The 24,223-nt window shown below is 32.4% G+C and overlaps 1 protein-coding gene across 2 annotated transcripts; it reads right to left on the bottom strand.

The window, feature by feature from the left end:
- Window positions 1–1,422: 1,422 nt before the first annotated feature.
- On the bottom strand, window positions 1,423–9,479 carry LOC131163927 (probable serine/threonine-protein kinase PBL19). Of its 2 annotated transcripts, XM_058120760.1 has the most exons (5): window positions 7,590–9,479; window positions 4,460–4,720; window positions 3,024–3,146; window positions 1,874–2,374; window positions 1,423–1,794 (listed from the first exon to the last, which is right to left on the bottom strand). In XM_058120760.1, exons 1-5 carry the CDS (start codon window positions 7,941–7,943, stop codon window positions 1,789–1,791), a joined length of 1,245 nt encoding a protein of 414 aa, XP_057976743.1. In that variant the 5' UTR covers window positions 7,944–9,479; the 3' UTR covers window positions 1,423–1,788. The 2 variants fall into 2 exon arrangements, with proteins under 2 accessions (XP_057976743.1, XP_057976742.1); XM_058120759.1 differs by having other exon boundaries at window positions 1,423–2,374; window positions 7,590–9,071.
- Window positions 9,480–24,223: the final 14,744 nt, after the last annotated feature.

Raw genomic sequence — 24,223 nt, 5'->3', positions numbered from 1 at the left:
GAACCCATGAAGGCACTTCATCGACAAAGAAGCTGGCTCGTCACAAACCTAAAATTCCCTGAAATTTCCTAACTCTTGGTATCTTTTCGTCGATGAGACACGTGTACTTCGTTGACAAAACCTATAGGGACATTCGTCGACGAAGACCCTGGGTTCGTCGATGAATCCTTGCTGTTCTCCTTTTTAAATTTCCTTCATTTTTCTTATTCTTTTCCTCTCTTTCTTTTATTTTCTTTTATCTCTTCCATTAATTTAATTTTTCGGGTCTCTACAAGGTAGGAGACTTCGTTATGCCAATATGGGTTTCCTAAAAAATGATCTCAGATATAGCACAATTTAAAGTAGGAAGAGGATGCTGATGCAGCAAGGAAGCATAAACTGATTCATATTCAAGACACAAGGCCATAAGAAATTGAATGAGATGTATTCGATCAGTAGTTATCTAAGATTGAGCAAGTTGATTCCAAAGAGGTTGAACTTGTGCCAAGAAATCATTGATTGATTGTCCAAATTCCTGCTTCAAATTGTGCAGAAGAGTCCAAAGTTGATATTGATGAGCAAGACCAGTAGTAGTATATCGATGCGCAAGAAAATCCCAAATCTCCCTAGTTGTATCAAACTGCTCAAATTGTATATAATTTGATGGGGCTAAACTATTCCGAAGCCAAGTAATGACTTGATGATTCTTACTCTCCCAATCATCATTTGGTTCAAAAATTTATCCTAACACTCCCCTTCCTTTCATATTGGTGTACCAAGTTCACCAATAGTGATTCACCAAAGTTTCCATCTAATGAGAAAACCATGCATGCTAGCCCAAGATTATAGTTAGATCCATTAAGAATGGTGTAAATAAGTTCAAAAAACTATACTTTTTTCTATGGTGGCTAGTTGTGCAGAACAACAATAAATAGGAGGCTAGGTACAACTGGAGCAAGCAAATTGAAATTCACAATCCAATGTGCACAGGCCTTCGGTGCAGTAGCCAAACAAGGCAGGAGGGAAAAAAAATCACTAGGGCTTTGATACCATCTTAGATAAAAAATAAAAAATAAAAAAAAAAGGAAGAAAATTGAATGTATTATCACTTTAAAAGGGTTATTTATACATAAGGAGACTACAAAAAGAGAAAGAATCACTATCCAATCTAATCAAATTCCCACAATCACTCTTACAATTAAGGCGAATTAAATCCCCCAATTACTCCTATAATTAAGGCTAACACCAACAACGAATATATTATTGAACAATGCCTTCCACAGTTCCATTGGAAATGAAAACATCAATATTCAAGCAAGGCTTCTATGGAAAAATTTAACAATTATTGATTCTAGGGAAGATAATCTTAGTTTTATCCAACACGAGCAGTCCAACCACCAACCAAAAACATTTGGTTTGATTTAAGAAAGAACAAAAAATTAATTTTTGTCTGTTAAATCAAGAGAATAACATTTCAATTATATTACATCATAAGTCTCCTCCTTGGGTATAGAAATTTACATCCCTTCTATATATATACATATCAGTTCCCTCCCAACTCTTCTACTTATTTCTTCTGCTCCCTTCGTGAAATTTAAAACTCATTAAAAACAAAACCATAATAATAAATTAAGAAAAAAGGAAAACAAACATCTCAATGAAAAAATTTTTTAAATGGTTCCATTAAGTTGAATATTAATTAAGGCCCAAAGAAAGCTAGAATTCCTTGGACATTTGTGTTGAATGGATTTGAGATGAATAATGATGAGATACATGGTCAGCGCGCCCCAATCTGTGATATTTGAGAATTCATGCCTGTAAAAAAGAAACTTCATTAGCAAAACAACTCAAAAAACTTGGGTCTTCGCTAAAGCTATGAAGTTATTGTACCAACCCCATATGAATTTTCTCTCCTCCGACCACCGTGCACCATTTTCCCCTTCACGAAGTCAGCAACTCCCGTGTGATTTGGGTGTTTATCTGAAGCCACAGAATGTGTTCCTGATGACTCAGCTATGTTTTGCGAAGGACTTCCCTCTTCAGAATCTTGAATAGCTTGTCTTAAGGTCTCAACAATTTGACCCATTGTTGGCCGATCTCTTGCATTCTTGTTCAGGCAGCTATCTGCCAACTTTGCAATTTTCCGAGCTGCACTGAGAGAATACTGGTCTCTGAGCCTTGGGTCCACTATCATGCTAAACTTTCTGCTGTCAGCTGGAAACTGTTTCACCCATTCTAGCAGTTTCTGCTCCATGGCCGGGCGATTTCTTTCAACTGTTCGCCTGCCTGTGAGGATCTCGTAGAGCACCACACCAAAAGTCCATATGTCACTCTTGACTGAAAGATGGCCAGTTTCAACATATTCTGGAGCAGCATATCCATAAGTCCCAACCACCTGTTGAACACATAATAATAGTATGTTAAAAAACCAAAAGTTCTAATGTGCCTCGGCGACATATATAGCCAATTTTGGAATGTGATCAAACAAACACTTGCAACCCACCATTATAAATTTCAGACAAGATTATGGGAGACTACCATATCTAAAAAAAGAGGGCTAGGGTAAATGCATGGACAGAGCAACTAAGACATTGGTCCTTGTTCAGGGACTACTGAACTCTGCAAAGCAAAGAAGACATCATGGAACAATCAGGACAACCCCCTCCTCCCCTGGTCACGCGAGGGGGAGAGAGAGAGAGAAAACAAATTGGAAATGAATTTGAAGAACCTTCATCAGAGAGAGAACAAAAAAGAAAAGTGAGTTTAAAGAACCATGATGGCCATCTAGAAGCAGCGACCTGTAAACATGACAGTGAGAGCACATTTGCAGTCTCAGAACCAGTCGACATAGTCTGAGCATTCTAGCTTCAGTGTGAAGGCCTATTTGGGAGTGGGTCAAGAAGTAAGCAGCCAAACTAATTGCCTAGAATGGATTCAGCAAGGGATGGACATGCATAAATTTTTTGTTGAGCCTAAGTCATAAAATGAGCTGCTTTGGCAGCCTTAAATGTCACTAGAGAATGTAATCTATATCATCTGCTTACCGCTGTGGATACATGAGTGCGGTCACCAGTTGGTCCTTCCCTTGCAAGCCCAAAGTCTGATAGTTTTGGCTTGAAATTCTCATCCAAAAGCACATTTGACGATTTAAAGTCTCGATATATTACCTACCAAAATATCACATGAAAAATTCTTCAGCAACACACACACAAAAATCTTGCCTTCCAACTGTTGAAATTGTGAATGTCAATACAATGAGGGAACAAGTATCACTGTTATTCACATTAAAAAAAACTGAAAAAAGTACAGCTTAATAGGGACATAAGAACCAATGGCCCCTAGGTCTGTTGCCAGCTCAAATAAGAAGCTCTTGGATTAGGAGTTCCTGTTATTTATGTAGCAGCAGTAGTAACTGTCTATCAAGAAGATGGATGCTAAAATGTTTGCATAGATACAAAAGACAGGCATATGACTAACATTTACTACCCATGTTGAACAGGCTGGCACTGGCCTATGAAACCGAGAAAAATTGAAAATGTATTAAGTAGAAAAAAATAAAAACAAAGCACGGAAAGGGAACGTTTGGAAACCTCATGGATAAGAAACATTCCATTATTTTGAGCATAACTTTAACCTATCTCTTTTTTCCTATAAAATATGCTTATTCCTCACCATGTTAGATTTATGTAAGGTTCATTTCTGCAGTGCATGAAAATGCAGTTCGAATTTCATCCTATCTCTGGAAACAAAAGGGAAAAAAAATTGTCCTGCCTTCTGTGGCTATGATTTCACTTCCAAAAAAAAAAAAAAAGATCCTACAAATGCTATGGAAAAGATGGTCAATTCCCAACTTCTCCACATGAAAACAAAACCTGCCCAACTATATATGACCACACCCAATGAACAAAACTAGTCTAAACAACAACTATTAAGCCTGATGAATGCTAGGTATCATATAGCAAGAAAAAACTAAGTTCCTATCTCTCAAAGAGCAGTTGAGCAGAAGAATCATTCTCTTTGTGGGCATCGATTGGAGAGCCAGCTGAAACCACCAATAGCAAAAAAAAAAGACATACCTATGAAGTAATGTTCGACCTCTAAAAACATTTTTATTTGTGGTTAAAGAAAGTTGCTATAGATAGAAACATTTAACTTGTTTTCAGATTACGTGACTGCTTTGTCTTAACCGCAGAAATTAAAATCTTCTATGCGCCAACTTGTTGTACTAAGTCAGCCAATATGCACTGAAATTTACGATAAGTTTCCATTCATGAAAATAATTTTTTTTTTATTCCAACAAAAGGGCAGTAACACCCTTAACAGGGGCATGTTTCTCATGCTTGTCAAACACGGATTATGATTGACAAAACTGGCAAGAAAACATGAAGGCTTCTAACTTATAAAAAGGACCAAAGTTTAAACACATTGCCAAGAGATTGCATGTTGTTTGCTTATTTCAACTGATTAAAGAGAATCAAACCTGGACTTCCAGCCCCTCATGCAGATAAGCCAATCCTTGAGCCGCACCAAGAATAATTTGTAATCTCGTTTTCCAGGGAAGAGTAGGCAAAGCCCTGCTGAAAAGATGGTGTTCTAAGCTCTTATTAGGCATGAACTCATATACCAACAACCGTTGGATTCCTCTTTCTCCATCAGTAGAACAGAATCCTAAAAGTTTTACAAGGTTTGGGTGATCAACAATGCCAAGAAATTGAACCTCAGCGAGCCATTGTTTATGACCCTACACGAGAAAAAAGAGGAGCATTAAGAAACATAAACTAATTCTGGTGATGAAGTGCAAAATTTATACCTGTCAGAGAACAAAAATAAAAGTACATAAAAAATAATAAATGGCAGAACTAAGTATAGAAGCTATGATAAGTTGCGTAATATGTATACAACAAACAGCTGAAGCATGTGAAATAATTCTGCAAGATTTGAACTGCATCATAAAAAAACTTCAGTTTCTTTCCCATACAATAAAAATTTGACTAGTCAGTCACATGCATATGACGTAGTGTCAAGCATTACACATAACAAATAGCTTCAAATTATTACCATTATGCTACAGGATGGACTAATATCTCTAAAACGAAATGGATAATCTCCACGAAAGAAATAGAAAACAAAAATTCCATTATCACGGGTCATACATAGACGTCCCAATGGAACTCTTTTTTTATCTCAGTGCCCAACCGAATTGGTTATTTCACATTGAGAACAGCTGAAACCACACCAAAAATTATCACTCCAGAACTTTCAACGGTTATAAGCAGGAGAGAAAGAAAGAAAAAAGGAGTATAGTGGGGTTTTTTTTTTTTAATTTAATAAAAGTCATCCAATTAGTAGTTAGTTTTTAACTAATGAAATAAAAAACTAGAGGCAGAACTGGCGGTTATGGTAAATAATTACCAATGTCCCCAACATAATATAATTATTGTCATATTTTGGCCAAGCTATGCCATTGGCCTCAGAAAAGTCAGATGCATCAGGAGACTAAAATTCAGCAATAAACAAGGGACATAGACACTAAAAGAGATTAATTCAAATTCATTCTACTTTCCATAGCATATGATATGATGACAAAGATGCTTCCTTAAGAGGAAGTTAATTTAGGAGTGGACAAAATGTATCAAGTAATCACAAAGTAAATGACAATAAGAATTAAATACATACTACTTAAAATCTAAAAATGTTCCTCATGCACTGGAAAAGAGCATGTTTAAATGCTGTCAAAGTTAAACTTCAAATCCTATACAAAAATGTAAGGAATAAGGTTTCATACTTTGCATCATATGATTCGCATTCAAAAGAACCTTTATTTCTATCCCAGCACAAGTAAATTCCTGAAAGGAGGAAAAATTCCATACTGTCATACATTGATACATACAAACATCAATATTCTCTACAAGAGTAGTTTCTCAATTTAATTTCAATGGTTCAGTTTAATGCATTTTCCTTCCTCTTCAATCTTCTTTTCTAATACTGTGTTTCGTTTCCAGAGTGGAAAAGAAGGGAAGGGAAATAGTTGGATAGAGGAGAAGAGAGATGGGAGGTTTGGCTTCCCTGGTTTGGTTACTGGAGGGAAATGAAAAGCACTAAGTCCTGCAGAAAAAATGTATCTTTATTACTCCTTTTTCTTCCATTTCTTCCCAAATGTAGGAGAGAAAAGAATTCTGTGGAGGGATACGGATTCACTCCATCCTCCTCCCTTCCACACTTTTCTGCTCAACCAGAGAAACAAAGTGTAAATTCTTGCCTATATTTGTCCTCAATGCTTGCTTCCCAACTTCTTCATTCATGAATTTCAAATTATAATTATCATCATTAGATGATCGCCAAAGAAATGTGAAACACAACATTTCTTTACTTGATTTTAAAAAATCAAGAAGACTAGTAACAGCACTTGTTTCTGTTCACATAAAAAAAGAATAGTCACCAAATCATAACTATCATTACTAGATGATCACCAACAATATGTGAAACACAACGGTTAGAGAGCTCATCCTTAAAACCTAGGTGTCAAGGAGAGAGAGCTAAGAGGATTTTTATACTGGCTTGAGACTGCTTATAGAGGCGATGTAGGACTGGACATACACCAACACTCCCCTTCAAGCCCATGGGAGGAAATGAGATGAGGAGAGCCCATGGGGGGAAATGAGGCGAGGAGAAGTCCAACCCACGGAGGAGCCAAGCAGCCCAAGGCACAACTTTGATACCATGTTAGAGAGCTCATCCTCAAAAACCTAGGTGTCAAGGAGAGAGAGCTAAGAGGATTTTTATACTAGCTTGAGACTACTTACAGAGGCGATATGGGACTGGACGTACACCAACAACAACATTTCTTTACTTGATATAAAGAAATCAAAATGGGCATAAATAGAACATGTTTCTCATCAAAAGATAATGGTGGGGGGAAATTATAAAAAAAAGGGAAGGATGGCCACATTCTTTTATCATCATTAGGCAAAGGAAAATGGTACCATACATTTGGTTCATTACTTTATTAACAATGATTAATGATTACCCAATCAATTCAAAGCTTATTGATGATGCCCCATTTGGTTCATTACTTTATTAACAATGATTAATGATTACCCAATCAATTCACAGCTTATTGATGATGCCCCCCCCCCCCCCCCCAAAACGACCACCAAGAAAAAGGAAGAAAATGATTGAATAGATAAATAAAAGAAACAAAAATTATCCTCCTCTCAGTTAGTTCCTTACTAAGTTTCATGATCCCCATCTTCATGTGAGTTCAAATTCCTGAATTCACCTTTATTACTAATCTAAAAGTTGAAATTTATGGGTATCACAATTTTTTTGAGTTGATTTAAAGTGAAAGGCATCTGAAAATGTGATTTGTCGAAAACAAATGTCAAAACGTGTCATTTTATTGCAAATTCAAATTATAATCCTGTCAAACAGAGATCCCATAATTATAAAGTGATCCCATGATTAAGCTCTTCCAACTATAATAATGGCAAAGAACAGGGCAAAAGCAGCAAAAAAATTAATTTCCCCAGCGAAATTAAATTAAATCAATTTGTAAAGCAAAATATATCTAAAAATGGTAAGTGACCCAAAAAAAAGGAGCTTTAATTTACCTGCAAGCTATTTTTATTAAGCTTTTTAATGGCAACCACCATGGGGTCACCGCGGCCACACGCAGGCATAACCGTGCCTTTATATACATTCCCAAATCCACCCTCACCGATCTTCAGCAACCTGCTGAAATCATTAGTTGCAGTCCTGAGCTCCTGCAAAGAGAAAACTCTCAAATTGTGCTCCTTCTCTTTGTGCAATTCAGCTAGGCTCCTAGGAGATGGTAGGGATCTCGAGGAGTTCACCCCCCGACTCGGCTGCGCCGAACAATTCGATCTGCTCTGGTTGGCCAATTCCGGTGCTGATTCTGCTTTCCGGGACTTGGATTTATCCTTGAGGTAATAGAAGCACTTCATTTTCTAAGCCTTCAATATCTCCAAACTCGTGTTTGTATTAGTTCACATTCAACAGATCACCATATGGTCTAAAAGCTTTCAATATTTTCCAATTCTGAATCCGGATTTCTGCTAATAGCAACTGCACAACTATGGTGGGGAAAGAAGAGGAGCCAGACTATATGTAAATGCAAGTCAGAATTGGGAGAGAAAACAAGAAGGAAAACAAGCGAATGACGGAAGAACTGAGGTAAAATAATGAGACCCAGAAGACTAAAAACAAGGCAGAATGGGAAAATTGAAGGAAAAGATGAGTCTTATATAGAAAAAGAATGAAAACACATAACACCCAGGCGGGAGTTCAGCGCAACACGTGAGAACAACGAGAGACCAAAGAATACAAGGCTAAAACCCAAAACCCATGCGAGGGTTTGAACCAAAAATTACAACAGAGTAGGGCTCCCAAAGAAGTCACCCAGAAATTTTTGTAGGGCAAAAACCCCCTGCAGAGGAAGCAAGTGATGGAACCTGTAACCTCAAATTGGACACAACCAAGAGAAACCCGTGTGAGAAGAGAAGATACGCGGATCAAATGTGGAAAATATTGAACTGGAGTTAAAATATGAGAGAGAGAGAGAGAGAGAGAGAGAGAGACCGAGGGTGCCGTGTCCGAGAAGAAAAATTTAAGAAGACAGCAAAGACAGACGAGAAGACTACCTGATATCTAGCCCGCCAAGAGACCAGGATCCTTCCAAGTTGCAGCTTCACATTTTCTAAGGACCCCATTCACATTTATTTATGTTCTTATTTATTTATTATATTATTGAGACATTGCTATGTCATAGTTCGGTTTCGTTGAGTGTTGGAGTGTGATTCACTGATTTTGGGTATGAACGCGGACTCTTACAATTGACTGTTCATCGAAAAAGAAAGGAAAGATGAAGACCAAAACAGTAGCATTCGAGGAGGAGGGTTAAAGAGAGGGAGAAACCTTAAACCAGGGCTAGAGCTAAAGGTAATGGTAAGGCAATTTCCTGCGCTTCCGCCTCATAGAAAGAGAGAGTTATCATTTTGATGACATGATTTTGGATAAGAAAGTTTGCCCCCTTCCATTTAATGACTCACCAAGCCATTCCTCTCCCTCTCCCTCTCCCTCTCCCTCTCTTCTTTAAGAGTCGAAATGACTTAAATGCTCCCATGAGCTGGAGGCCTATTGTCCTTTTCGGCGAAGACCAAAGTATTCCTATTCTTCTCAAGTCGGTCATCTATGTTATGAACAAAAATGGTTTACTTACCACCTTGCAGGGCCTTGGGGTGGGTTCGGCCGGGCATCGGATTAGTCTCTGCTGTGTTGCATCTCAGGGTAATCTGGTAGATGTCAGTTGAGGACACTCGACGTAATAAATAAATAAAAAATGGTTTACTATTCTCTATGATCCATTCTAGATCGATTGTGTGTATGGTGAACGCTAGAGGTTTATTTTTTTCACAAATCGGTCATGCGTGTCGCAAGTTGCGTTGATGTCGGTTCTATAATTTAAATGAAAATGTTCAAATTTAAAAAATTTAAGTGTTACAAGAAAGGTATCGTTAGCTATGAAGTCACTCCTGACCCGTATCTTATAAAAGAACCACAGTATAGGAAGCCCAACCGTCCATTGATCGTCATGATGATACCCTTCACCTTTTTTAAAATTTTCATTAATAAATGCGTGATAGTTTTGTCATGTGGGTCTCGCACCAGATATTTTTTTAAAAAAAAATCTTAAAGTGCCACAAAAAATGATTTTCTTTTCGTTTTTTTAATTTTATATTAAGGAAATGATTTTTTATTATCATGAAAAGTTGGTTTAATAATTAGAAGCTTTCTTTGCCACTTGAGATTAAATTATTTACAACAATCAAAATTGATGCAAATAGTTTTTCCTCGGTTCAAAATAATTTCATGGTTATAAACTTGAATTTATACACGTCGCTTGACATTGAAAATTTTTAACTCGTCACATGCAAATGTAAAATAATAAAAAATCAACAACAAAGTAAATATATGTAAATAAACTTTCTTTAGTCAAAAAAGTCTCAATTACCATAAGTTATTAAGCTTAAATTTATATAATTATATCTCAAAAACCGTCAAATATTTGACCATTTTTCATATAAATCACTTTTTGTGACAGAAAGGATCTCGTGATGATAAGGTTGAATTGGTCTGATTATAGTTCAAATATTGTTAAACATTTGACCATTTTTATTTCAGTATAAATGGCATAAACAATAAAGCCCGAAAGAATTGTTCTTACAAAAATCAAAGTCATAATATAATTCCCTTATAGTATGAAAATCAAAGTGAGTAGCATAAATGATTATGTGAAAACAAAAAAGAGTATTATATTTGATTGAGTCAATTGCATTTTGCTGAACCTAATAAGATATTTGGTAAGTGATTAATTTATAATCATTATTATATTTTTTAAAAAATAGGATTTAGTCATTATTTGTTGTGTGAAAAATCTTCCAATTATGGAAGCAGCAAAATATCATTCTATTATTTACCATCTCCTTACGTATTTTTTACCATAGCTAAATCACATAAATCTTCGCTCAATTAAATACTATTTTTGTATAATGTGTTCACACACACATATATAATAAGGGTATGGTACTTAGGTTACATTTGATTTGCACAATGTCTATTCTACGAAATAGATTGATTTTAATAGGTTAGTTACAATAAGTTATACAAGAAATTATATTGTTACTATAAAGCAAATAAAAATGTAAAATATTTTATGAGTTCATAATACGAAACAAATAAGAAATAATTATTCCTAAATTTTATGATGAAAATGTATATTCTTTTCTTATCACCTGTTGAGTGAAATAATTAAGATAAAGAATTATTGTTCTTTTGATTCCTAAAATATAAACTATATTTCATCTTAATCCAAGGAATAACTAATCTGACGAACGAAATGAATCATTAGTATTATAAAGTTGATTACATAGATATAGCAAAATATTCAACACAAAACCTAACTTATATGTACAACAACAACAACAATACCAACAAAACCAAATCTTAAATTTCGCTAGTTGGGGTCTACTATATGAATCATTTTTTATCAATTTATGTGATTTTGAACCATTTCTTTTGACAGATTCATAATTATTAAATTTTTACTCACTATCTTCTTTCAAGTTATTTTAATCTACCCCTACCCCTTCTACTGTCCCCCACAATAACTAACTGACTCTTCCTCACTAGTAAATTATGTGACCTATGCTGCAAGTGTCCATACCATCTGTAACACCCCGAGCCCAAAGGGTCTGGGATATTAACATTTTACTATTGATTTACAGATGAAGCAAATAAACTCAATTGTTATTAAATCAAAGCGCTAATTATCCATATTACAATCATTTATTTTAAAAAAAGAAAATTTTCATAAGTATAAATATCTGACATCATACTAATATTTCTAATAAATCTTTATTTTTCTATCCCCACCCGCGTGCTTGCTTAGCCTGATTTTCGACATGCTCTTCAGAGTCATCTGAAATAAAAATATGATTGGAGTGAGACGACGCTCAGTAAGTAAATAAGATTATTATTAGTGTGTGACCAAAATGAGTTTTTAAAAAATTTCGTAAAACAATATTTAATACTATAACTTCAAAACTACTTTTAGAATAAATATAAATTTAAAATTTACTATATAAAACTTTTACCATCAATTACAATAGTAAAATTTGATAATCATATACTATAACTGTTAAATTAAACTTTTAACTTTAAAACTGTAAAAATATTTAATGATAAACGTACATATACTTTTCTTTATACGTTTTCCTTAAATCATTATTTAAGTATCAAAATAATCATTTTCATGTAAACTTACATTTTTCTTTCAAATCATCAGTAACTTTGTACACGTAATTAAATATGTATAAACATATATTGAAAAAACCATCCTTAGGCTTGTTTGTCGTAAGTCATGTTTACCCCCATGACTGAGTTGTGTGGTCCGAAGACTGGCCGACCAAACTAAATCAACGTACGTAAACTTTAAGTGAGATTTTCCTTGTTAAGTCCTGATCCGGAACTAGGTGTGCACTTAGGAGAAATCCACTAACATAAATAACCACTCTGTAAACAGTGTGGATGCACTCTGATCCGTTTAAACTTTAAACTGCGGTACCGACCATTTATAACTTTTAATTTTCGTTACCATAAGGGGTTTTAAAATCATCTTATTATAATTTATGTAATTTAAAATAATATCGTGAAAATCTCATCTTTACTCATATTTTCATAAAAATGCAATATAAAAATAAACTCATGCCACATAAAATTTTTGTGTTAAAAATATATATAATTTTATTTTTGAATAGAAATAAATGCTGAAAATTTACCCGAGGGGATTAGAATATTTCTTAACCCAAAAATAGATGCAAGTATATTAAAGATAGAACTGGTATAATTAAATATGCGTAAAAATAAACTCATGGAAATTTTGTGAAACTAATTAACATAATTGAAATTTATTTATAAAATAAACTCGGGTATGAATTTTAAATAAAAAATAATAATATAATCAAAATTTACTTACCTTCTTCCTTACGAACACTGTAACTATCTCTAAGAAATGAGATCGGAAAGAATGGGTGATTGAGAACTTACTCAAAAATTCTCTTTCCACCACAATTTCTTTCACTCACTAGTCCTTCTCTTCCTTAAAAAATTGTTGTGAAAAATGAAGGTTGAAAACTCCCTATTTATAGGAAAAATTTGGGGAAGAAATGGAATTTATAAAAGTGTAGGGAGATGAGCGAAATTATAATTTTTTTAAAATTAAAGAATGGGTAAGGTATGGATTGAGCATCGGATGGGAATGGGGATGGAGGCCATGTGGGAGTACTTGCCACCATTCCTATTAAATAAATTTTTAATTAACTACTTACCTAATTAATTAATCAATTAGTTAATTAATTATTTTATTATTTTATTATTTTTCTTAATCATTATCATTATCATTGTTATTACTTTAAAACTATTTTTAGTATTTATTTTTGAATAAGAATTAAATTTAAATTTTGAAAACTCATGTGGGCCCCACATGGTCTTGTGGGCCCCACCTGGTCTTGTGAGCCCTACACAATTTCGAGACTCAAATGGATCCTACGTAACTCCAATAATCCTCATACGATTTTATGAGCCCTACACAATTTTGAGACTCGTGTAAACCTCCACACGGCTTCGGGACTCATGTGGGCCCCACACAGTCTTGTAGCCCCACATAGGATACCTATATTATTATTATTTTATTATATATTTTTACAAATTATGTCAGTCAAAACATTATTTTATGTACTTATTTTTCGTGTACAAACAGTGTCTATCCTGTTTATCCTATGAAATTCTATTTTAACCAAGCCAACCTCCAGGAAGCGACCGAGCCGCAATGGTCTCTGAACACTTGCTAAGACAAGGTCTTTCTTAGGCATCAAACATGAAATCAAGGATCTTACAGAAAAAACACTTCTGTATTGATATTAACTTAATGACAATTTTTATTATTTTATTATTATTCTACTTTAATCATATATATATTTTTGGGTCATCACACCATCTGAGTCGTCTATCCCTTATCTTATCTTCTATATGAGATACACCCCACTTACCACGAATTTGTTCATTTTTTAATTTATCTTTCAATGTCACACCACTCATCCACATAAGCATTCTCATCTTGACAACTTTTACTTTTTGGATACATAAATATATATATATATATATATATATATTTATATATATATATAGGATAAAAGACACTAACCTCTCATGAAATTTAGTAAAAACATATCGTCATTTGTTAAGATTTTAAAAATTTTAAGGAAATGTCTTGAGTTTTCAAAAATTTGACAAACATCCCTCAAAGTTTGTTAAAAGGATACAAATTTCCTCTTTTTTTTTTGTAAAAGAGGACGGCACCTACATTTATTTATTAATAAACCCTCACTTTTGGGAGGAATACTATGATTACAAGTTAAAATTAATACAAATTTTCTTTTTTATTCTTATAAAAAGATAAATCTTTTAAGGGGTATAAGTGTCTCAAAAATCAAATGTCAAGGGAAGTCTAATATTTTTAAAATTCAATAGAATTTTTAAAACTTCAAGCGAGATTTCTATCCTTTTAATAATTTTAGGAAAGGTTTGTATCTTCTTTTTTATGATATAATATAAATAAGTATATATAATTAAATTATTAATCAACAACCATTATATATATATATATATATATAATTAATATTATAATGTCATCCATAGTTCTGACAAAAAATAAACAAATTAATGAAGTAGATGATCACATTGTTCTTCATCGGAAAAATAGAAACCCAAAAGAATCTTCAACAAAGAGTGTCCACAAAAACCTACCCTCCACAGATCACAGGAGGTCCTTTTTCTTGCTTATTTTATTATATGGAATTAGAATATTGACCTTTGCAAATACGAGAATGATCTTTTGTCAAAGTGGATCATATATATATATTTTTTATGCCTAATATTCTATCTTCTTTTGTGAAAGCAAAAAATAATTCATGTTTATTTCTCTACTTCTAATTAATTAATATAATTAAGAATTTATACTAATTAATTTTATACAGGTAAAATTATCATTTGTTTAAGAATTATTAGCAATGTACATAATTTTTGAAATTTCTTTTTATGCGGGTTAGGATTTATTTTTTAAAAAATTTGATGGGAGTAGGTGATATATGTTCATGTAGAACTACCAAAAGCGTAATGTCATCTTAATATTTTATAAAAGTACATTTCAACATATTATTTAAAGTTCTTATCCTACATCAGAGGTTTTTAAGAGGGAGAAGAAAAGTCGATGGAATAAGAGATCAGTTACTTCCCACTAGGGATAAATTAATCAAAAAAATTCAATTAAAAATCGTATTAATTTAACTAAACCAAAATTCCATATTAACTGAACTCAAAACCAACCCAAACGAATTTTAGTTATTTAATATGTTAGTATATATTTAATTTGAATAATATAATATATATATAAATTTAATATATATAATATATATAATATTTTAATATGAACTCAAAATCAAAATTCGAAATTCTACGAAAATAAAAGTCAAACTGAACCGAATAAATTTTTAACTAAATTGAACTGATCAAATTTACTTAGTTAATTTAGTTTTAACTGAATTATGTTCATCCCTACTTCTCGTTATATATGTTAAGGCTAATAAACCTCTAATAATATATATATATATATATATATATATATATATATATTTCCTTTTCCTTTTTAAAATTTTTTTTGTCTTCTACCTACATTGGCATATGTTAATAAAAATAAACTATTTATGTGTCTCATCCATCCCACCAACTAAAAATTTGATCATTAATGTGAAATATTTTAACAATATTATATCATATAGTGTATTATATTAAATGAAATTATTTCCACTTTGTCTACCCAAGTCAAAGAAGTGTAAAGTAGACATATTTTTATAATAATAATAATAATATATTAGAATTATATATTAGAATTCGTATCGTATGCATGATGTGTTAGTGACGATAAGAGGTAAGTTTTACTAACTAAGATCTAAGTTTAATTTTTTGTAAAATCAAATTTGTATTTAAATAAAAATTTATGTTAAACAGATCGTGAATTAATTAGTTTTTTTATTAAATTTTTTTGATATTAAATAAAAATAAATAAGACATTAAATTTTCAAAGGCAAAAATGCTTAAAAATTAGTATGCAAAATTTACAGAATTACAGTTGACATGAAGAATTTAAATGTCCCGAAAGTAAGTATTTCTATTTAATAAAAAAGTATCGTATATATTGTGTAACTCTGCACAAACTTATACAAAATGGAATACGAACCTTGAGCATGTAATTTTTTCTTCATAGATTTTACATTTTTTTTTTTTAAAGAATTGCTATTATTAATTTAATATAGCATGAGGGAGTATGACCAAATGGGTCTGAAAAAATTAACTTTTAATTACCCACTTGAACAAAAGGTCAAGTCCCCTTGTCTTTTCAATTAAATTAAAAACAAAAACAAGAAGACAAACAGCCCATGCCACGCCATGCTGATTTTTGTAACAGGTCAAGCTTATGTTGACCATATCTGCAGGTCAGAGAGCTTGCCAAGTTTTTGTATATTTAATTTTAATCAATTTCTAATGCTCTATTTTCCAAAGTTCACACATATCAAATTCCCAACATTCAATTTTCTTTTACTTCTGTTTGGCACTCGAGAAACAATAAGAAAGTAAAGGAAAGTATCAAAAAATTCATAATTTCATATTTGATTATTAAGAATAATAAAATAAAATACACCAAATTTATGAATTGATTCTACTCGTCATCAATATTTATTTATTTTTATTTTTTTGTTTATATTAGAATAAATTTTTATTTTGAATAGTATTTAATATAAAAAGAAAATATAATGAAAAGTGAGTTTCCTCCTCCTTTTCCTTTCCTTTCATTTTCCCAAATAAAATTCTTCATCCAAACACACCTTTAATTTTTTCACAAATTTTAGCATAATAAAGAGATTATGCAGTTCAATAACCTTTTTGAAAAATCATTTTATTTAATCCATTTTCTTTGTATCCTTTTTAGGTATTTGTTTATATATTCAATAGATTAACTATACAAACTGTCCATCTCTTTTGTGCAATGGTTTGTTACTTGTAGTAGATAACTAAAGAGGCTATGTCAATTCCATTAATGACTTTTAATTTTTATTATTTTTTGTTTGGAAAAATAAAATCAAACTAAGTATGCCGCAAACTTAATTAGTAAATTTGATTGTACACTTTTTGTTGATTAATACAGTTGATTAACCATGATAATTTTAGATGGTGTGAATTTAGATGAATAGATGGTAAATTGGTCGTTAATGGGCTCATCACATCAACTCTCATAAAAAGTGTAAGAATAACGATAATAAAAATATAGTAGAAGAAAGGAGAAAAGAAGATGATGACAAAAGATTAACATGCACAAGTATTTATAAAACCTAGATTAACACAAGTATTTTACAAAGCATTAATAATCTAGGTCCGTAATGGTTAGTCATCACAATATTAAGTAGTAGTTAGTTGCACTTGCGCCATTGTGTGCCTTGCAAGGTATGCAACCCGTGAACGATATGATTTTATATGATACTGTATGATTAGAAGGAAAATACTCCTACCCTCACCATAACATTAGTGCAATTTTTCATTGAAATACAATTTTAGAGGGTAGCTCACTCTTTGCATACCCTTATATGTGCTAATGCTAAAGGAGTCTATGGGTGAGCTTGATACATATGGGTGAGTACCAACTTAATCTAAAAGTTCAAGTCTATTGGGTCTTGCGTCCAACCATGTATACAAGTACTCATCATCCATTCAATTTTTTCAATGTGGGACAAATTCACAAGTGAAATTCTCAATAATGTGAAACCTCAAATAAAAAAAAATTACATTAGTTGATCGATTTATTGGCATATTGTATTGTAGTATTCCATTATGTATTTTCTTGTTCAATGTTAATGGTTTGAAGTTTGGTATTTAGAATTATCAAAAATATTTCATCATATGTGACATCCCACACATATATTTTTTTGTCAATTGGAAGTCCATCCTTTGCACATCCTTGGGTTGAAGACCTCAAACAAAAAATCATATTGACCGAACTATTCGCATATGGTTTATTTTATTTTATTATGCCTTCTCATGCTTCATGTTAATGAATTGAATTTTGGTGTTTGGAATTATAAAAAATATTTCATCATATATGTTTGGTCAATTAGAAGTCCATACCAAGCATGAACTACACTAATTCTGTATTTGGAAAAATATTAAATTTAGATAAAAGGTAATATATATTTGTATTGAAAATTTCTCAAATTCACCCAAATCCAAATTTAAAATCTAAAATTCATGCTTCCTAATGTAAGGGAAGTAGTCGGTCTCTTATTCCATATTTCTTTCTATTTCTTCTAGAATTCAAATCCGAAACATTCAAAAATAATTTTGACCACTAAATTGTCTCCTATAAAATATACACAGACATCATATATATATATATAGAAGTAGTCGTAATAATTTAATTATATAATTTTTATATAAGAAGTTTCAAGTTTAAATGTTAACATAAGATGAGAGAGGATTAGTAAAGAAAAAGACTTAAAAAAAAAGATATTTCACTATTGTTTACTTCAAAGTTCAAACTCACATATATATTATAGTGGGCGTCAAGGTGGGGGAAGGTAGAAGCCTTAACCAATGAATTGAAGTAAGAAAAGCATGAAACTCTCCTCTTGACATCTACTTATGAACAAATTAAGAAAGAAAATAGAGGGTCACATTTTTTAACAAAATTTTGATTTTACACATCATTAATATTTAATTTTTCTTAATTTCTAGTTATGTTTAAATAAAATTTTAATTTGAATAGAATTTAATAGAAAAGGAAAATGTAAGGGAAAATAAATCTCTTTCTTATTTTTCTTTCCTTTCCTTTTTTCAAAAAAAAAAGTTTTTGATTAAAATAGACTCTTAAAAAATTAATTAGCTGCTAATAAGTTTGGCAATGATTCCTCTATTATGCATCGGTGCATAATTTTAGTTTTTTGTGTTTTTTTTTTTGCAAAGTCAAGACTTTTAGTTAGTGGGAACAATCACTCTACGCTGTGTTATTGATATAATGTCAAATATTTGAAAATATTTTTTCAAACATTACCATAGCATTAAATTAGTCATAATAATTAGAAATAAAAATTAATTACCCATGTTCACATGTTTACAAAATTAATTTCGCATAATAAGTACTATTAGAAACGTTGAAGTGTAGTTTTGAATTAAAGACGTCATCTATCCCGTGACATAATTTAAAGCAGGTAAAGCACTAATGTGATGTGATGTGATGTGTGATGACTTTATTCCAACTTCGGTAATGTGGTTCGCTTTAACCCATCAAGTTTACCCTTTTGTCCAATAAAAAGTGTCTCCGAAGATTGAAAGTTAATTTATTTTTTTATAGGCAAAATCTTTCTAAAAATACGGCTAATGTGAAATCATGCATTATACACCAAGTACATAGGAGACGAGCCTGCTATTGAAAAGTCTAATGTAATCAAAAGAATGTGATGAACTAGTGTCACCCAATTCTCTTCTTGTACATTTGTATCCTATTTAAATACCGAACTCAAACTCTCAGCCTCAATCGGTATTAAATTTGTAAGAGATTGTAATTTGGGCAACAAAAAAAAAATAAATTGAAAGGGTCAAAATTCCCAAATTCCCCATTGATTGGGCAGCCCTAAATCAAAATCAACCTAAGTCAAAATAAATGTTGTCACCCATGACCCAACCAAGCAGTCCTTCATTTGGTGACCAGTAGTCTTTTAAGGTACACCCTTTCCCCGTTCAATTGCCCATCTCCACCTTCGTTGGTTTAGCTTTGCCTTTGAATTGACATTTTCTTTTGGCTTTTTTTTTTTTTTTTTTTATAAAGTTGACATTTTGCAAAGAGAGAACTTAATGATGAAGTTACAGCACATTTCTCCTACATGTGATATTAAGTTTACTTTGAATTTTCTTAATTTTGAGTTTTTCTATGATAAAATAAAAGATGAAAAAGAGTGAAAAATAAAGGATAAAAATTCTCAAAAGTTAAATTCTCATTTTCAAAACCCTTGGTTTTTTTTATTTTTTATTTTTTGAAATATGAAGCAATAAATAAATAAATAACAAAAAAAAAACAACATAATAATAAATAGTTAAAAAAAGGAAAAATAATAATAGTCGCATAGAGCTCAGTTGGGTTGACTTAAGTGGTAAGGGCAATTTGTGACTTTGATAACCTCAAGGTCACGGGTTCAATTTTCCCTTGAGAGCTTATTCCACTGAATTATCAACGGTACGTCAACGAGCGGACGATTTTTACCCCCTATTTTAGCGTCGCACCATTGTATCCAAAGTGAAGTGAGAAAATTTTTAGGTCATGCCCTGAAGTTTCCCATAAACAAACATTAATTCTAATTATCCGCAATCATCTTAACGTTCAAATTCTAATTCTAAGTTCCAGTTTCTTTGCTTGGAAACATCACTATCAATTGATTTACCGTGGTTTTCTAAAACCGTCAAGTGATTAAAAAAATCACAGAAGTTTGTCAAGAGATTTCTGCCTCCAGGCTATGAAACAAAACTCAAATTATTGTCAGTACCTTATTCTACCCGTTCCTACCCTTATTCAACTCAAACCTATACTTTGGTATTAATTCTCAAAGTCTGCAAGACCGTTAGGCTCTGATACCAACTGTAACGCCCCGTACCCGCCAAGTGGGGCCCAAAGTGTTATGAGACCAATCTGGTGTCTCTGATACCATTCACACAGTAGAACCAATTAAGCAATCTCAAACAAAATACCAGAGTTCTATCTACATATATATATACAAACCCATAAAAGAGTATATTATATCCTCCATATTACATAACTAGGAAAATTTTATCATAAAACTGTATATAAACTTGTTTCTTTAAACACTCACAACTAAACCTCGCCCCAGAGCTTTCTAAGCTCGATCACCTGAAGGACTTGAAAAGAATAATAATTCGACGGGGTAAGACAACTCTCAGAAAAGAAGAAAAAGCTATAAACAGTGTGTGGCAGAGAGTTTAATACATACCAAAAATAATTATTTGATAATCAATAACATAGAAACTGTGAAGTCACATCAATAATAATCACACTGTTGTTTGATATTATACACACAGTCATAGTTGCTTTTATTGATAATTTTCGAGAATAAGGAAAATTACCCACTCATACAAGTAACTTTCCTCTACTCTAGTGATAATACCAGAATACTCACCTTACTTAATAAGCCATCGGGTTATGTATCTAGGTAAAGTCTGCGAGAATAAGGAAGTTTACCCGCCTATACAAGTAACTTTCCTCTGCTCTGGTACCAACAGAAAATTACCAGGGCACTCGCCTTTCTCAGCAAGCCCTCGGGTGCAGAATTCTACTTTACCATAAATACTTATGTAATAGCATGTTTCTTCTTACTAAGCGTCGCCTTATCCCATTTAATTGATATTTTTCAGGTGATCCAGCTAGGCGAGCAGATCGAGCTTGCAGGTAGAGGGGCTACAGTGCTACCCTGCCAGGAGGGTGAGCATTCTTGGGAAAAAGGGTATTTTGTGTAATCCTAGTTCAGTTATGTATTTATATTTTAGGAGTATTTAGCACTCTGGTATTGTATTGTATATGAATATAATTGTGGATACTTGACTTCAACTTCTCGCTGCTTAGGTTGATGGTTTTATATTAATTAGAAAATAACGGAGCAGTGGAATTTCATAGTATTTATTAGTAAAAAAAAAAATTTAGCAGGATGTTACAAATCCGGTACCGTTCATAAGAACGGGTGTGTAGCGGGTGCTAATACCTTCCCCTCGCGTAACCGTACTCCCGAACTCGACTCTGGTGACGTAGATCGATTCTACCCCTAACGGGGTAACAATCAAGTATTCTAACCGTACTTCAAAAGGTTAGTGGCGACTCCATCACACATAATTTTTTCCACGAAAATATCTTTTTTTCAAAATCACACATCCATTTTTCCCAAGTCGCAGTCGCACCCATTTTACCTGGAGAGTGGTTCTCTGGTAGGGTCCGGGACGTCGCGACAACCATCACCGGTTTTATCTTTAACCGCCATAGATTTATCGTTTATCCAGTTATCGCCTCACTATAAATTTCAAAAACCGTCGCTGGTTTTCTCTCCTCTCCAAAAAATCGTCGCCGGTTTTCTCCTGAACCAATCAAAATCCATTTTCCCTCATTTTTCTTTTTATTTCCCTTTATTTCTTTCTTTTATATTTATTTTCTTTTAATTTTTGAGTTCGGGTTGTTACACTTGGGATTAGGGGTGAGCATAATTTGGGGAAACCCAAATTAACCGAATTAACCAACCAAAATTGGTCGGCTTGGTTCAGTTAAGAACACAAGATTGGTCGGTTTGGTTATGATTTTACAAAGTTCGGTTAATCGATTAATCGATTCGGTTAAGAGGAATGTTAATTCGGTTAACCGAAATAACTGATTTAATAATTAATTAAAATTTAAATATAAATTAGTATATGTTAATTTGTTAATATGTTAATTAGTATATGCTAATTTGTTAATATGTTAATTTGTTAATATGTTAATTAGTATTTTTTAATTGTTAATATGTTAATTAGTATTTGATAAAAAAAATCTATAATTATATTATATTTTTATTAATTAATTTCAAATTAATTTGGTTAAATTCGGTTAACTGAATTACCTGAAAAGGTAATTTGGTCGGGTTCGGTTTGGTTTGGCCCCTCTATTCGGTCCATTTGGTTAACATTCTCATTAACCAAAAATTTTGGTTAATTCAGTTAATTAACCAAATTTGGCCGAACCGACCATTTGCTCACCCCTACTTGGGATGCAGATGTCCAGAGATCAGCAATCGAGAACGTTACGGTCACTCAGTTAGAGTATATTAGTTGTGTTTTATAGAGATTCAACATGAGTAGCGCCAAGGTAGTAAATACGCCATTGGCCGGTCACTTTCGTCTCTCCAAGGATCAGGCTCCCCAGACAAATGAAGAGAAGGACTTTATGGCTAAGGTACCTTACGCCTCAGCCATTGGAAGTCTCATGTACATCATGGTTGGTATGAGACCAAACATTAGTCAAGTAGTGGGAGCTGTCAGTAGGTTTATGTCAAATCCAGGAAAGATTCACTGGGAAGCAATGAAGTGAATTTTGGATATCTACGTGGCACTATTGATAAGTGCCTATATTTCGGCAAAGGAGATTTGAAAATTCGAGGATATATTAATGTCGATTTTGCAGGTGAAATTGATCATCGCAGAAGTACCACCGGATATGTGTTCACTATTGGCACAACAATTGTTAGTTGGATGTCACAGATACAGAAGATTAATAATCTTATCCACTACAGAAGTTGAGTATGTAGCAGTGACAGAAGTCAGTAAAGAGATGATTTGTCTTCAAGGTTAGTTAACAGAGTTCGGAATAAAGTAGGAAATAAATGTTTTGCACAGCGACAGTTAGAGTGTGATACATCTGGCAAAGAATTCTACATTTTATTCTAGACCCAAACATATTGGATTACGTTATCATTTCATTAGATCTCAATTAGAGGATAAAATGTTGACACTAGAAAAAATCCAAGGTAACAGGAATCCGACAGATATGTTGACAAAGGTGGTGACTACAGAGAAGCTGAAGTTATGCTCAACTTCAGTTGACCTTCATGCTTGAAAATAGATTTGAGCACATCATTATCTATATACTGGTTGAGATAATATCTCCGTCTCCAAGTGAGAGATTGTTAAGTTGAAATGGAAACGGAGAAAATGGAAACATCTTAAAGAGGATGAGCTGCAGCTGTGTACCAAATTCATTCCATAAAAAACACAATTATCACGTGCTAAAATAATCCATTAAATATCATGTGCTCATTATCCCATTAGAATGCAATAACTCATTTCCTTCTATATCTATCCTATGTATCTATAAATAAGAATATTTATATTGTGTGAAGTGTGCAAGTGAAGTGAGTGAGTGAAGAGTGTGAGAGTGCTGAAAGTGAGAGAGAGAGAGAGAAAAGTGTGAGAAGAGTTGAGTTGAGTGTGTCTCCTCCTCTTATTTTTCTCTTAGATTATAGTATATTTAGTGTGCTCCATGAACGTAGGTCAGATTAAATTGAACCACGTAAATCAGGTATTTTTATTTTGTATATTTATTTTGCTTATATGTGTAATTATTATTCTTAGATCGCTAACAATTTCCTCATTTTCTTTTTGGGCATATTTGCACTTCCATTTACTACTGGCTTTCGAGCTTGCTTGCTTTTGAAGTTAAATAATTTGAACCCAAAGCATGTAGCTTTTTGGCCATAACAACATAGAGTTAAAGAAATAATTAAGAACTATTTGCAAGGGGCAGGTGACCTTAAGTGGAGGGGTAGATGGACCCATGACTTGACCTTTTCAGTTGGCAATTTAAAATTAATTAATTTGAAGTACTCAAAATTGTTCGAACTAAAATTTGATTAAATTAGTTAACAAATTTTAATCGATTTAATATTTTGATATATATAAAATATATTTATATATATATAATATAAATAATATATATAATTTTAATATATATAATACATAAAATAAATAAAATTTTAGTATA

This window comes from Malania oleifera, chromosome 9 (genome assembly GCF_029873635.1).
Source record: "Malania oleifera isolate guangnan ecotype guangnan chromosome 9, ASM2987363v1, whole genome shotgun sequence".
Lineage (NCBI taxonomy): Eukaryota > Viridiplantae > Streptophyta > Magnoliopsida > Santalales > Ximeniaceae > Malania > Malania oleifera.
The sequence above is the reverse complement of the archived record's forward strand: the minus strand, read 5'-3'. Positions and strand labels throughout refer to the sequence as shown.

Coding starts and splice junctions, on each gene's coding strand:
- LOC131163927 (XM_058120759.1), bottom strand. CDS start 7,943: ATGAAGTGCTTCTATTACCTCAAGGATAAATCCAAGTCCCGGAAAGCA. Junction 4,721..7,589: donor TTAATAAAAATAGCTTGCAG/GTAAATTAAAGC, acceptor TTTCTCGTGTAG/GGTCATAAACAATGGCTCGC. Junction 2,375..3,023: donor GCACTCATGTATCCACAGCG/GTAAGCAGATGA, acceptor TGTGTTCAACAG/GTGGTTGGGACTTATGGATA.